The 16,167-nt window shown below is 52.6% G+C and overlaps 1 protein-coding gene across 4 annotated transcripts in view; it reads left to right on the top strand.

Moving 5' to 3' along the window:
* The window catches only part of DVL3 (dishevelled segment polarity protein 3), a 74,933-nt gene that overhangs the window by 45,485 nt on the left and 13,281 nt on the right, over positions 1 to 16,167 (top strand). Inside the window, exon 1 of one of the 4 annotated variants that reach the window (XM_075570878.1) lies at positions 3,582 to 4,138. The exons of the other annotated variants lie outside the window; for them this stretch is intronic. Coding sequence (XP_075426993.1) covers positions 3,991 to 4,138 — 148 coding nt within the window. The 5' untranslated portion in view covers positions 3,582 to 3,990. Of the gene's footprint in view, positions 1 to 3,581; positions 4,139 to 16,167 lie in introns of those variants that run through there. 4 annotated transcript variants of the gene reach the window in all.

Genomic DNA, 16,167 nt, shown 5'->3' with positions numbered 1-16,167 from the left:
GGATTGGGGGGAGAAGAGATGGGGGGATACTGGGGGAGAAGAGGAGGGGGGGTGACTGGGGGAGAAGAGAGGGGGGGACTGGGGGAGAAGAGGAGGAGGGGGGGACTGGGGGGGAGAAGAGGAGGAGGAGGACTGGGGGGTAGAAGGTGACGGGGAGGGAACAGAGGGAGGAGGGGGGAGGGGGCTGCAAGAGAGGAGGGGGGATGCATGAGATGGGAGAGAGATCACTGCATTTATTTTGAGTGCAGCACAAGCGGTTTAATGCATTGGGTGAAAGTTTTGGGAAAATCCCGGTTTAAATTAAAGAAGATATAAGTGCTGCAGGTAATGCGCTAATTTGTACAGCCGCACCCATAATCTCTACATGGGCAATGTGACCTGTATTTGGGAGGTGCAGACAAAATGGAGAAGAAATACCGCCTGCGTCTGCGCCCTGGCTCACACACCGCCTGCGTCTGCGCCCTGGCTCACACACCGCCTGCGTCTGCGCCCTGGCTCTCACACCGCCTGCGTCTGTGCCCTGGCTCTCACACACCGCCTGCGCCCTGGCTCTCACACACTGCCTGCGCCCTGGCTCTCACACCACCTGTGTCTGCGCCCTGGCTCTCACACCGCCTGCGTCCTGGCTCTCACACAGCCTGCATCCTGGCTCTCACACCGCCTGCGTCCTGGCTCTCACACCGCCTGCGTCTGCGTCCTGGCTCACACACCGCCTGCGTCCTAGCTCACACACCGCCTGCGTCCTGGCTCACACACTGCCTGCGTCCTGGCTCACACACCGCCTGCGTCTGCGCCCTGGCTCACACACCGCCTGCGTCCTGCTCACACACCGCCTGCGCCTGGCTCACACACTGCCTGTGTCTGCGCCCTGGCTCTCACACCGCCTGCATCCTGGCTCTCACACCGCCTGCGTCTGCGCCCTGGCTCACACACCGCCTGCGTCTGCGCCCTGGCTCTCACACCGCCTGCGTCTGCGCCCTGGCTCTCACACACCGCCTGCGCCCTGGCTCTCACACACTGCCTGCGCCCTGGCTCTCACACCACCTGTGTCTGCGCCCTGGCTCTCACACCGCCTGCGTCCTGGCTCTCACACAGCCTGCATCCTGGCTCTCACACCGCCTGCGTCCTGGCTCTCACACCGCCTGCGTCTGCGTCCTGGCTCACACACGCCTGCGTCCTGGCTCACACACCGCCTGCGTCCTGGCTCACACACTGCCTGCGTCCTGGCTCACACACCGCCTGCGTCTGCGCCCTGGCTCACACACCGCCTGCGTCCTGGCTCACACACTGCCTGTGTCTGCGTCCTGGCTCACACACTGCCTGTGTCTGCGCCCTGGCTCTCACACCGCCTGCATCCTGGCTCTCACACCGCCTGCGTCTGCATCCTGGCTCTCACATCGCCTGCGTCTGCGTCCTGGCTCACACACCGCCTGCGTCTGCGCCCTGGCTCACACACCGCCTGCGTCCTGGCTCACACACCGCCTGCGTCTGCGCCCTGACTCACACACCGCCTGCGCCCTGGCTCACACACCGTCTGCGCCTGGCTCGCACACCGCCTGCGTCTGCATCCTGGCTCTCACATCGCCTGCGTCTGCGTCCTGGCTCACACACCGCCTGCGTCTGCGCCCTGGCTCACACACCGCCTGCGTCCTGGCTCACACACCGCCTGCGTCTGCGCCCTGACTCACACACCGCCTGCGCCCTGGCTCGCACACCGCCTGTGTCTGCGCCCTGGCTCACACACCGCCTGCATCTGCACCCTGGCTCACACCGCCTGCGCCCTGGCTCACACACCGCCTGCGTCTGCGCCCTGGCTCACACACCACCTGCGCCCTGGCTCACACACCGCCTGCGCCCTGGCTCACACACCATCTGCGCCCTGGCTCACACACCGCCTGCGCCCTGGCTCACACACCGCCTGCGTCTGCGCCCTGGCTCACACACCGCCTGCGCCCTGGCTCACACACACCGCCTGCGCCCTGGCTCACACACCGCCTGCGTCTGCGCCCTGGCTCACATACCGCCTGCGCCCTGGCTCACACACACCGCCTGCGCCCTGGCTCACACACCGCCTGCGTCTGCGCCCTGGCTCACACACCGCCTGCATCTGCGCCCTGGCTCACACACCGCCTGTGTCTATTCTAACTGTAACTGTGTCCTGAAACCAGCCTTATCTCTGCAATCCATGAAATAACCGTTCAACTGCTGGATAAAACCGCCAGGTAATCCTCATTAACCCCTTTTGTGCTGAGGGACAAGCCCTGCAATCTGTGGCATTAAATGGTTAAAAAGCACATACAACTGGGCATTGTGTTAGTGAAATAATTCACTTCCCCGCTTCTGGGAAATGGATCCTTTCTTTTGTGTCCGCACCATGCAGAGATTATTACAAGGGCCGCCGAGCTGCAGAACTTACAATCTAATGTCACAGGCATCACATAGAACGAACACTATAACAAAGTGGGGGTTCCCACTTAAAAGACCAGCTCAGGGATACTCCAGTGTTACAGTCATATATAGAAGCACATGCACACCGCTGGTAGGTGCTGGAGGGGGGTACTTATCTGCCGGTGCGCTGGGTCCACGGAGGTCCAGACATCCCAGAGGTACTTGAGCAAAGGAATGGAAGCAGGCACACGGTCTTTCTAAAGGTGCAGTTTATTGTGCCACCAAAGGTCCAACGTTTCGGCAATAGATTGCCTTTATCAAAGAGAGGGCTACAGAACATACTAAACATACCACTATTTATACACAAATGGGTATTCGCCCCCCACGATCACTGCTGCCTTGCTCCTTGATGTCGACGCCCCCATCGTGACGTCAGAGCACCAGCGCGACGTGGCGTGATGACGTCATGCGCCACCAGGGGAGGATCCCAGGGCTCCACGAGGAGGCAGCCTCCCCAATGCCTGTAGCAGGCAAAGATGGCTGTCCTGCAGGATGCTGGACACTCAGGGAGCAGCCCCCTCACTGGCAGCAGAGGCTCCCCTGGTGACGTCAGCGTGCCCTCACGACGTGACGCGATGACGTCAGACGTCCGGGGGGGTGCGGCATCAGACCTGCTTTGGAGTGGAAAAAGACAGCCTGATGCCCAAGGAGACCTGAATGATCGTGCAGGGGTGGGAGCCCTTACATCAACAAACATACTCCAGTGTTACTGCAGGGTGTAGCTGATGAAATATTTAGCATGGTACGTAATTCTGATAATAGGACTGTAAATATAATGTATTAGTAATTAGGTACTTCAATTCCCAACCAGTTCTTTGCGTGTAGCAGTTGGGTAACGGTTTGGCGCCTTGGTAATGGGATCATGTGAACAGAGGCTGCTCCCGTGTTAGTCTCCGGTGTCTACGGGAGGATTATTCTGTCTGTACTCTAAGCTCAGATTGCGTCAGGTGTATGCCGAATATCCCACATGAAAGGCAGTCAGGACAATGGAGGCGGCCGTCCCTCCTCCCTGCCTGTCACACAGCACGTGACACAGGTGTATGGGAGCCCGCGCCCTGCAGGTAGCTGCACTGTTTTGGATTTGTTGCTGAGAAACGCCCTCCTCCCCCCCACCCCCTTCTCTCCCCCCACCTCCCTGGCCCTGTCTCCCCCTCCCATCCTCCTGTAAAGGGAGAGCGTGGGAGGGAAGAGATTCACAGCATCGGGACAGGCAGGAGCAGCAGTGAGAGCTCAGGGGAGCCCAGCGAGAACCAGAGGAATTCATCCCAGGTGGCTCAAGGTGACCTGTAAACTGCAGGACACACCACTGGTACCTGAAGTGGGAGCAGCCGGCAGGAGTGGGCAGTGCCTGCAGCCAGGCCCTCAGGAGGGTCACTCCCACCCCCGAGCATCGCAGGGTCTGAAGACACTTTGTGGTTTGGTTTCTCCGTGGGAGTGGGGCAGCCGTGGGTTCCCGTAATGAGGAGGGGTGTCAGTCGGGGGGCGTAGCGGGTCTCCGCTGCTATCACACGTGACCCTGAGCGGACGTACAGCCCCGGCAGGATGGTCGTGGTTCTGTGCTTTGGGAACAGGGAGAGGAATCATTCAGGGTCCAGGGCGCAGACATCTACCCGGCTGGACAACCAGAGGGACAGACACCCCCTCAGCTTGCAGCCTGACTTCTGGTACCCAAGATCGGATCACCCTCACTGTGAGTGTGTCAGGTCACCCTCTTCTCTCTCTCCGCCTCCCCTCCCCTCTTCGCCCCGCTTTGTATCTGCGTAACAAGCGCAGCACATTATCACACCCCCTCTCTCTCCCCCCCCCCCCCCCACCCCTCATCCCTCTGTCTCCTACACAACTGTCTGTCCTCACCCCCCTCCCTTTCTCCCCCCTCTCTTCCCCCTCTCTCTTCCCAACCTCCCCCCTCTCTCTCCCCCACCTCCCCCTTCCTCTCTCCCCCACCTCCCCCTTCCTCTCTCCCCCATCTCCCCCCTTCCTCCCTCCCCCACCTCCCCCCTTCCTCCCTCCACCCCTTCCTCTCTCCCCCACCTCCCCCCTTCCTCTCACTCTTCCCCCCACCTCTCAATTCCCCCCTTCCTCTCTCCCTCCATTTCCTCTTTCCCCCACCCCTCCTCCTCCTCTCCCCCCCTCCTCCACCTCTCCCCCTCTCCTCCACCTCTACTCTCTCCCCCCCTTTCCTCTCTCTTTCTCCCCGTCCCTTTCTCTTCTCCCCCCCTCTCTCTTCTCTTTTCTCTTCCCCCCCCCCTCTTTCTCTTTGTTTGCTCTGATAAACCGGTTGTTTTGGTTGCTGGAGGAGACTTCACAGGCGTCTGAGAATCCAGGTTACAGATCAGATATCAGTGTGTGAAAACTTTCGCAGCCAGTGCTGAGATGCTGTATTCCCTGTACACGCAGCTCACGCTCTGTCCTTCCCCCGTACACGCAGCTCACACTCTGTCCTTCCCCCGTACACGCAGCTCACACTCTGTCCTTCCCCCGTACACGCAGCTCACGCTCTGTCCTTCCCCCGTACACACAGCTCACGCTCTGTCCTTACCCCGTACACGCAGCTCACACACTGTCCTTCCCCCGTACAAGCAGCTCACACTCTGTCCTTCCCCCGTACACACAGCTCACACTCTGTTCTTCCCCCATACACGCAGCTCACACTCTGTCCTTCCCCCGTACACGCAGCTCACACTCTGTCCTTCCCCCATACACGCAGCTCACACTCTGTCCTTCCCCCGTACACGCAGCTCACACTCTGTCCTTCCCCCGTACACACAGCTCACACTCTGTCCTTCCCCCGTACACGCAGCTCACACTCTGTCCTTCCCCATACACGCAGCTCACACTCTGTCCTTCCCCCGTACACGCAGCTCACACTCTGTCCTTCCCCCGTACACACAGCTCACGCTCTGTCCTTCCCCCGTACACACAGCTCACGCTCTGTCCTTCCCCCGTACACGCAGCTCACACTCTGTCCTTCCCCCATACACGCAGCTCATGCTCTGTCCTTCCCCCGTACACAAAGCTCACGCTCTGTCCTTCCCCCGTACACGCAGCTCACACTCTGTCCTTCCCCCGTACACGCAGCTCACACTCTGTCCTTCCCCCGTACACGCAGCTCACACTCTGTCCTTCCCCCGTACACGCAGCTCACACTCTGTCCTTCCCCCGTACACGCAGCTCACACTCTGTCCTTCCCCCGTACACGCAGCTCACACTCTGTCCTTCCCCCGTACACACAGCTCACACTCTGTCCTTCCCCCGTACACGCAGCTCAAACTCTGTCCTTCCCCCGTACACACAGCTCACACTCTGTCCTTCCCACATACACGCAGCTCACACTCTGTCCTTCCCACATACACACAGCTCACTCTCTGTCCTTCCCCCGTACACACAGCTCACACTCTGTCCTTCCCACGTACACGCAGCTTACACGCAGCTCACACTCTGTCCTTCCCACATACACGCAGCTCATGCTCTGCGACCTGCACGCGCTCCACTCCTGCTATTTATTTATAAAATGTTTTACCAGGAAGTAACACAGTGAGAGTTACCTCTCGTTTTCAAGTATGTCCTGGGCATAGAGTTAAGACAAATAATACATGGTTACAAATACAGTTACATAAGTGAACAGGGTAAACATTATATACAAGACATTGCGTGCACAATAAGAGATAATATATATTATGGTCGTATGAAACAGTTACAGACCAGATTAAAGTGTCAGACAGCCTTAGATTTGAAAGAACTTAAGCTGGTGGTGGATGTGAGAGTCTCAGGTAGGTTGTTCCAGTTTTGGGGTGCACGGTAAGAGGAGGAGGAACGGCCGGATACTTTGCTGAGCCTTGGGACCATGAACAGTCTTTTGGAGTCTGATCTCAGGTGATAGGTGCTGCGTGTGGTAGGGGTGAGGAGCTTGTTCAGGTAGCTGGGTAGCTTGCCCAGAAAGTATTTGAAGGCAAGACCGGAAAGGTGAACTTTGCGCCTAGACTCAAGTGACGACCAATCTAGTACTTTGAGCATATCGCAGTGATGTGTGTTGTAGTTGCATTGGATGACAAAACGGCATATTGAATTGTAGAGGGTGTCAAGTTTGCTAAGGTGTGTTTGGGGTGCCTAGCCGTATACTATGTTCCCATAGTCGATAATTGACATTAGCATCTGCTGTGCGATACGTTTTCTGACCAGCAGACTTAGGGAGGATTTGTTCCTGTAAAGTACACCTAGTTTGGCATAGGTCTTGGATGTCAGGGTATCAATGTGTATCCCGAATGTTAAGTGAGAGTCAAACCATATGCCCAGGTATTTAAAACTAGTGACAGGGGTTAGGGTGGTGTTAGCTTTTGTTCTGATCTGGAGCTCAGTCACTGGAAGCTTTAAAAATGTAGTCTTGGTCCCAAATACCATTGTTACAGTCTTGTCAGTGTTTAAAAACAGTTTGTTTTGGGAAATCCATTTTTCGAGTCTCAAAAAGTCAGACTGAAGTATGTGTTGAAGGTCGGAGAGGCTATGGCTGTGTGCATATAGGATTGTGCATCTGCATACATGTGTATTGAGGCTTCCTTACAAGCTGAGGGAAGATCATTGATGAACACTGAGAAGAGTAGGGGCCCCAGAACAGAGCCTTGCGGGACACTACAGGTGTGATATCCAGGGGGTTGGAGTTAGAGCCTTAGATGGACACATGTTGGGATCTACCTGATAGGTAGGACTGAAACCAGTTTAAAGCATGCTTCCCTATTCCAGAGCTCTGGAGTTTAAGCAAGATAACATGGTCAATAGTATCAAAAGCCTTTGCAAAATCTAGGAATATTGCACCAGTGAGTTGTCCCCGTTCCATTCCACACTGGATTTGGGGTGGAAGCCAGATTGGAATTGGCTAGGGAAATTTGTCTTGGTATAGTAATCGCTTAATTGGGAGTGGACACATTTTCCCATGACTTTGGATAGAATTGAGAGAAGGGAGATTGGCCTGTAGTTTGAGACAATTTAATATAGTTTGGGTATTTTCTGGCTGCGGTGAGTATTGTAAGATGTGAATGAAATAGTCCTGTATATATTTCTTCTGATCCCAGCTTTTTATACTCGGGAATTTGGATCTGGGCATCATTTAGTAACATTATCTCAGGCGTACTGTTCAGCGGCAGTATCCCCGCACGGTGTTACCTGGCAGAACGCTCTCTGGGGAGAGGCCTGGTTACGCGCTGTGCTGGGAACCCAACTTCTCATTGAAAATTCTCCTCCAAAATCGTGAAATACACATTTATTCATAGGAAAAGCCTTATTTATGTATTATTTAGCATAACTGTAATTGTAGTAAATTACATTAGTATTTAAGGCTGCACGGGCTGCCTCGGATTTTCTGTTCTGTACGTTCCAGTGATGGTTGTTTTCTCTGCGCAAGGCACAGTGTTTAAGAGTCAGACATCTTTATTTCAGGCAGACAGGCTGGCCTCGAGCACAGAAAGGCCAACACCGTGTCTGGGAGAAGTCACCGGTGCGGCTGAGCAGCCGGCAGGGCTGGTATCTCCCTGGCTGAGCAGTGGCCTCCTGCAGTGAGCTGTGTAATGTGCAAGGCGTGGGCTGCAGGTTAATTGCTGCCATTATTCTGCTCGTCAGCGGTCTCCACCTAGGGCTCAGCCGCTGGGAGCCTCTCACCGGTTACCTGGCTGCTGTCAGAGTCTGTGACATTGCAGCCGCGTGTGCACAGGAGAACGGGGAGCCCCTGTGCCAAAGAGCTTGCAATCGAGTGCCTGAGCACGGAGAGAATACAAATCTATTCCCCGGAGTCGGAAGGAGCTGGCTTGCAGTCTCGTGGTTTCCAGATTCACGGCCGGCGTGGTCACCTCCGTGGGGATAACAATGATATGCGTTTCCCCCCACTCTCCCAGGTCCCCCTTTACATTGGCATGTGAGGATAAAAGGCCGTCTCCCAAATCATCCCAGCCGGGCTCCGTGTCTCCCAAATCATCTCAGCCGGGCTCCGTGTCTCCCAAATCATCCCAGCCGGGCTCCGTGTCTCCCAAATCATCCCAGCCGGGCTCCGTGTCTCCCAAATCATCCCAGCCGGGCTCTGTGTCTCCCAAATCCTCTCAGCCGGGCTCCGCGTCTCCCAAATCATCCCAGCCGGGCTCCGTGTCTCCCAAATCATCCCAGCCGGGCTCCGTGTCTCCCAAATCCTCCCAGCCGGGCTCCGTGTCTCCCAAATCCTCCCAGCCGGGCTCCGTGTCTCCCAAATCATCCCAGCCGGGCTCCGTGTCTCCCAAATCATCTCAGCCGGGCTCCGCGTCTCCCAAATCATCTCAGCCGGGCTCCGCGTCTCCCAAATCATCTCAGCCGGGCTCCGTGTCTCCCAAATCATCCCAGCCGGGCTCCGTGTCTCCCAAATTATCTCAGCCGGGCTCCGTGTCTCCCAAATCATCTCAGCCGGGCTCTGTGTCTCCCAAATCATCCCAGCCGGGCTCCGTGTCTCCCAAATCATCCCAGCCGGGCTCCGTGTCTCCAAAATCATCCCAGCCGGGCTCCGCGTCTCCCAAATCATCCCAGCCGGGCTCCGCGTCTCCCAAATCCTCTCAGCCGGGCTCCGTGTCTCCCAAATCCTCTCAGCCGGGCTCCGCGTCTCCCAAATCCTCTCAGCCGGGCTCCGCGTCTCCCAAATCCTCTCAGCCGGGCTCCGTGTCTCCCAAATCCTCTCAGCCGGGCTCAGTGTCTCCCAAATCATCCCAGCCGGGCTCCGTGTCTCCCAAATCATCCCAGCCGGGCTCCGTGTCTCCCAAATCATCCCAGCCGGGCTCCGTGTCTCCCAAATCATCTCAGCCGGGCTCCGTGTCTCCCCGGGTGTGTTCTGCCGGGCTCCGTGTCTCCCCCACGTGTCTCCCCGGGTGTGTTCTGCCGGGCTCAGTGTCTCCCCGGGTGTGTTCTGCCGGGCTCCGTGTCTCCCCGGGTGTGTTCTGCCGGGCTCTGTGTCTCCCCGGGTGTGTTCTGCCGGGCTCCGTGTCTCCCCGGGTGTGTTCTGCCGGGCTCCGTGTCTCCCCGGGTGTGTTCTGCCGGACTCCGTGTCTCCCCGGATCTGCTCAGCCGGGCTCCGTGTCTCCCCGGATCTGCTCTGCAGGGCTCCGTGTCTCCCCGGATCTGCTCTGCCGGGCTCCGGGCCTCTCACACGGGTCTCCCTGGCTCTGCCGGGCTCCGGGCCTCTCACACGGGTCTCCCTGGCTCTGTGTCTTGCACACTAGCTTGTAGGCGTGCGCATGCAGAGGAGAGCACTGCTCATCTTCCTCATGTTCACTAGCGAGCCTTCGGGCCTTCGCATGCGGCACCGTGCAGCTTTGTACACTGAGCTCAGGTGTATGTAAGGGGAGGTGGTGCTGAACCAGAGGGGGCGCCAGCCTGAGAGACCGGTGTGGGCCGGTGGCTGAGCCCGTCGGGTGAGAGAGAGGGGAGGTGGTGCTGAACCAGAACGGGCGCCAGCCTGAGAGACCGGTGTGGGCCGGTGGCTGAGCCCGTCGGGTGAGAGAGAGGGGAGGTGGTGCTGAACCAGAGCGGGCGCCAGCCTGAGAGACCGGTGTGGGCCGGTAGCTGAGCCCGTCGGGTGAGAGAGAGGGGAGGTGGTGCTGAACCAGAGCGGGCGCCAGCCTGAGAGACCGGTGTGGGCCGGTGGCTGAGCCTGTCGGGTGAGAGAGAGGGGAGGTGGTGCTGAACCAGAGGGGGTGGCGCTGTGTTAATTCATCTGAAACGCCCTATAACTGCACATCCCTGCCTGGTACAGACAGCGACCATTAACCCCATCAGTGCTTGGAAGGCCAGCGCAGCAGAACGTTACAGGCCGCCCGTCGCTGAAGCAGCTGAACCGCGGCCAAATAAAAGGTTTTGCTTAAACATTCACGTTCTCGCTGCCACTCCACTGCCTGAAACATGTTACTTGTCTATGAATGACAGACTCTTCCAGCATCATGGGGGTTAAAGGCCTTGCACATTTTTTGCAGATATTTGTTTATTTCCAGGCATTAGCCCTAGATCACAAATATTACCCCCAGGCGTGTGCTTCACTGGGGTGTTTATGTTTAATAAGGCAGGCACCGATACTTGTTGGTGAAGCTTTAAGGCATACAGAGTATTTCAGATGAGTAAATGATTGTGTTAATATCTCTGGCAAATGTGTGTTTCACATTCTCCGTTTCGGGACGCGCGTTGGGTATTTACCAGCGAGGTTTTAAACCTTGTATCACTCGTGGTTTCCCACCGTTAACATCAGATCTTTCCGTGGTCCTCAGCCGGGAAAGATACCAAAACATCGCAGGGATTTCCGGAACGGAACATCAAGGGCGGCGTGTGTCCTGCGTGATAACATGCGTTTTATTGGAGGGGGGAGGAGGGGAGGGTGTTACAATCTCTAGTGTCTCGTGATGATCAGATGTCAGTTTTCCAAGCCCCAGGTGAATTGGTAGCTTTAGTCTGTCCTTTTGTTTTCAGAGTAAATATGATGACATTGTTTGTCAAACCAAAAAAAAATGTCTATTCCGGTCCCTTTTATTGTTGATCACGGTTAAGAAGCTACAAAAGTGTAAGAAAACCCCTGGGTCTCGAGGTGTCCCAATTTTTTGAAACGCGTGGTAAATGCGCGATGAGCCAGACTCCTGGGGCCTCGCCACATGGCCAGCTTAGCTTTGGATTCAGAGCTGGAAGAGGATCAGGGCCCCTTAACTATGACATCCAGAGGCTGCTAGCCAAGATCAGATCTCCTCTGCACGCTGAATTATGGAGATCGATCACTGAGATTAGATCAGATGTGGCCGTCCTTGGAGATCAAGACGGACCAATTCGCCGACTTCCAGCATGTCGTTGACCTCCTGTTGCTGAGATCTGAAAGACCCGAAGAAGGAACTGAAAGACATGGAGCAAGTGGGCCCAGTGGAATAACCTTTGGGTAAGAAATGTATGGATGTCTCCTTAAATTCTGGTTAGAGTTCATAGAGCTTTACTGCCCAGAGCCAGGGGCTCTCTTCCGAGATGCCATGGCCCGAATTTTATTTTTTCACATTTTCTCAGCGGTTATGGCTTGTATTGATTTACGATTTGGAGCTCTAATCTTCAGGTCTTCAATGACTTGGCGCCCATCACAATCGCAAAACTTAGAGCAAAAGCACGTCACCAAGAACTTGAGAGACAACCGCATCAGCTGTAATTGGTCGGGTGAGGTTCCCTTTATGCTTCTTGTCACTGACAACCGTATCCAGTTCTCCATACCCAGCCCAGAAGAGTGACCCTCTGTGTTTGCCAACATTGGCCGGAAATCCACTCCTACTGCATCGCTGTGCCAGAGTTTGCCCGCTTCACCACAACAGCGATTTCCTTCACTTAATTGAACGCTGGCCAAATAATGGGCAAAGACCTGACTTGGACCGAACACAGCTGAGACCTTGGCACTTCTCGTACTGCTGTCCGGGTGCAACGTGGTGTATACCTTTGCCTGGGTGACGGGGGTGGTGCCCTGTCCCAGGCACCGGTTTGTTGACTCCCTTTTAGTCCCTCATTAACTGCTGTGTCCCTCCCGCCTTAACCCGACACGGCGCTCAAGTCCCTCTGCTGCGTCAGAGCAAAGAAACAAGGCCATACTTGTGAGACTTATTATTTTTCTCTGCAAGCAAAGTTATTTCCACTTATTTACGAACGATCTGGTTACATTTAAAGGTTTAATTGGTTTATTAAAAAAAAAGGCATTTTTTGTTGAGCCAAGATCATCCTACTATTCATTCCCTACTCTCAAACCCGGCGTTGCTTAATTACGTTTAAATGCTCAGTGCTCCTTGCTAATCTGTGCTGGGCCTAGTTTTTTCCATGACTCGCATTAGATCCGTCATGCTCCTCGTTTTGAACTTCTTTCCCCAACTTTTCTCGCCGGTTTAAGGTCATTCTGTAGCGAATTGATCCTTTTTTTTCCTGCTCCCCTTCTATGAAAAGTTCATGTAGTACTACAGCTCAACCCTGTTATAACGCAGTGCATGGGGTCCAAAGAATCACACCGCGATATATGCGGATCGCGTTAGAAAATTCTAGCCATTAACTTATACTGTACATGCTATCAATTTCGGATGTCTCGTTTTTGCGCGCGATAATTGTAATACTATAGAATAACAATATAGAAATAATGTACAAATGTATTGTTTCAATCTTTTATTGAGGCACTGTACAATAAAGTATTTAAGACACCAATAATTGTGTTGCAAAGTATTCATAATTATAGGCTAAAGCAGTAAAATTCTGGGCATTATTGAAAACCCTGCTCTCTGATTGGTTAAAATTCCGGGCATTATCCAATCGGTAATGCCCGGAATTTTAGCAGCTTGCAAAGGGCAGTTTTCAATGTGTTTATTTCCAGCCAATCAGCTTTCAGAACAGCTGAGAAAGGGCAGGGGATTTATTTATTTATTTATTAAAAATATTTTTCCAGGAAGTAATACATTGAGTTACCTCTCGTTTTTAAGTATGTCCTGGGCATTTAGTTATGATGACAAATAATACATGGTTAGAAATAGTTACATAAGTGTATGTATTATTTTATTTATTTTTTATTATGTTTTATAATGAAGGTGGCCTTTTTAATCATTGCATGGGTCGAAGAGAGACACAAAAATGATCCAGTCATATACAGGTAGAACCACACACTGCATGGGAATAAGCTCCTCGTTGTTTTAAACAAGTAATTGAGACATGGTTGTCAAAAATCATGCAAGTCTCAAAATCCCTGATCTGGTAAATATGAACAGTACAGGCTGGTCGGACTTTTCATTGAGCATCTCCCTTTGCAACAAGAGGCTCGATACAAAACAAGTGATCATTGTAATAATCCATTAAAAAAAACAAAACAAAAATTGGTTAGAATGACGTAACAGCTCTGAGACAGGGCAGGGGATTGGTTAGAATGAAGTAACAGCTCTGAGACATGGCAGGGGATTGGTTAGAATGAAGTAACAGCTCTGAGACAGGGCAGGGGATTGGTTAGAATGAAGTAACAGCTCTGAAACAGGGCAGGGGATTGGTTAGAATGAAGTAACAGCTCTGAGACATGGCAGGGGATTGGTTAGAATGAAGTAACAGCTCTGAAACAGGGCAGGGGATTGGTTAGAATGAAGTAACAGCTCTGAAACAGGGCAGGGGATTGGTTAGAATGAAGTAACAGCTCTGAGACAGGGCAGGGGATTAGTTAGAATGAAGTAACAGCTCTGAAACCGGGCAGGGGATTGGTTAGAATGAAGTAACAGCTCTGAGACATGGCAGGGGATTGGTTAGAATGAAGTAACAGCTCTGAAACAGGGCAGGGGATTGGTTAGAATGAAGTAACAGCTCTGAAACAGGGCAGGGGATTGGTTAGAATGAAGTAACAGCTCTGAGACATGGCAGGGGATTGGTTAGAATGAAGTAACAGCTCTGAGACAGGGCAGGGGATTGGTTAGAATGAAGTAACAGCTCTGAGACAGGGCAGGGGATTGGTTAGAATGAAGTAACAGCTCTGAAACAGGGCAGGGGATTGGTTAGAATGAAGTAACAGCTCTGAGACGGCAGGGGATTGGTTAGAATGAAGTAACAGCTCTGAGACAGGGCAGGGGATTGGTTAGAATGAAGTAACAGCTCTGAGACGGCAGGGGATTGGTTAGAATGAAGTAACAGCTCTGAGACAGGGCAGGGGATTGGTTAGAATGAAGTAACAGCTCTGAGACAGGGCAGGGGGTTGGTTAGAATGAACTAACAGCTCTGAGACAGGGCAGGGGATTGGTTAGAATGAACTAACAGCTCTGAGACAGGGCAGGGGGTTGGTTAGAATGAAGTAACCGCTCTGAGACAGGGCAGGGGATTAGTCAGGAAGTATCAGCCACGGGGAGAGTGCAAAGTTTAGTAAGTGGCTGCATTTTTTTAGTGTGTGTGTGTGTGTGTGTGTGTGTGTGTGTGTATATATATATATATATATATATATATATATCTCCATTGTGAGAGTGTCAGCAGTGTGTGTGTGTGTGTGTGTAGAAGTGCTGTGTTGTGAGTGTAGGGGAGGTGCTTTGTTGTGTGTCTAGAGCTCCAGTGTGTGTGTGGTGTGCTTGTGTGTGTGTGTACAGAGGGGGCGGCAGTGTGTGGATATAGATATCTGCAGTGTAAGCATATATAGAGGTGGTTTCATGTATTTACCATTTTATTTTAATAAAAAAATCTATAACTATACAAAAGTGTCTATTATTTATGAAATAAGTCTACATTTAGCCTATAATAGTAATATCGGCTTCGTCTCGGGCCTTCAACTCTTCTATCCAGGGCATTACTGGCCAGTAATGTCCTGTTCTTCGGGGAATATTACTTAAATAAAAAAATTGGGAGCCACGCTTGCATCGCGTTATAAGCAGATTCGCGTTGTAACGGATCGCGTTATAACGGGGTTGAGCTGTATTAATATGTGGACGCTATGGGTTGTAGAGATGCTTGTTTTTTTTGTAAAGTTAAAGATGTTTTTGGTTTTTGCTGCATGTGCTTAGCCTTCGTGAGTAATCCTCTTTTGAGCCATGATAATTACACTGCATGGCAAAGGCTTACATTCACCACAGGGGGAAAAAAACAAGTATTTCTACATCTACTTTTAAGAGAATGAAGGGTTATCCTTTTACAAGAAACATTATTCAACCAAAAGCTTCGCCCAAGTATCTTCTCCTCTGCTTGAGTTAAAAAAAAAAGGTGTATCCGTCTTCTGAAATACAAACTTCCCCTACTCCCTGCTGAATGAATACCACCACAAAGAGGGGAAGATAACGTGGCCATTACAGAAAAGTGGAAACTTGATTGTTTCTGTATAAATGTCCCCAATGAAGGCCAGTCTCGGTAGACTTCTTTAGCACGCTATCTGTACTCAGTAGAGGTGCTGTTGGGGACACTGACCCCTGTTTAGATAAATCTCCTGGTTCACATCCAGATAAAGCCAGATCCCAGTTGACTCACTCCAAAGCCCTTGCTGGCCTGTTGAAACAACGCTCACTTTGAGGCTCACCAACGTCACAGATAAACAGTTCACCTCTTTTTCTCCCCTACATAAAACGTACTCCTAGAGACATGTCTGTCCTGCTGTGTTTGTGGTGTAAATAACATTACAAGAATGTGTAGCTTTTCTTTTTTTTTTTTTTAATCGTATGATCCTTTCGTGCCAGGACGGCTTCTCTGTTCCCACACACGTTTCCTTCCAATACCTACCTTTACCCCAGGCTGCGCCGAAAAGCTCTGTAATGCGGCAGACACAAGCTTATAGGGGCCATGTTAAAGTGGGTAAAAGGTAAACAGTGGACTCACTGCAAGTGCTCATTTGCATGCCGTTACCCAGAATCCCTGGCTGCATTGGAAGCACTGTTTGCTAAGCGATAATGGGGTAAGACAGGGTTGCAGACCTGTCTGAGTCGTGCAAATGCACCAAGTGGGATTTGTATTTACTGTTCCACTGCGTACAAATTACTCGCTTCATAAGATCACTAAACTTGCCAAAGAGCTCAAGCAATCGCAACCATATGTCTTAGAAACTCTGTGAAAAAGGGTCTTATCTCAGCTTTGTAGCAGTAACTTTTTTGGTTCCGAACTTTTGGACCGCGGTGGACCGCCGTGGGAGCAGCACCTATTCACTGCCCCGAATCTTGATGGCTGGGAAGAAATTTGGCTTCGTTCCTCCAAAAGCTCGATATTTTTATTATTTATTTATTTTTAATT

Source organism: Ascaphus truei, chromosome 14, assembly GCF_040206685.1.
Source record: "Ascaphus truei isolate aAscTru1 chromosome 14, aAscTru1.hap1, whole genome shotgun sequence".
NCBI lineage: Eukaryota > Metazoa > Chordata > Amphibia > Anura > Ascaphidae > Ascaphus > Ascaphus truei.
The sequence above is the reverse complement of the archived record's forward strand: the minus strand, read 5'-3'. Positions and strand labels throughout refer to the sequence as shown.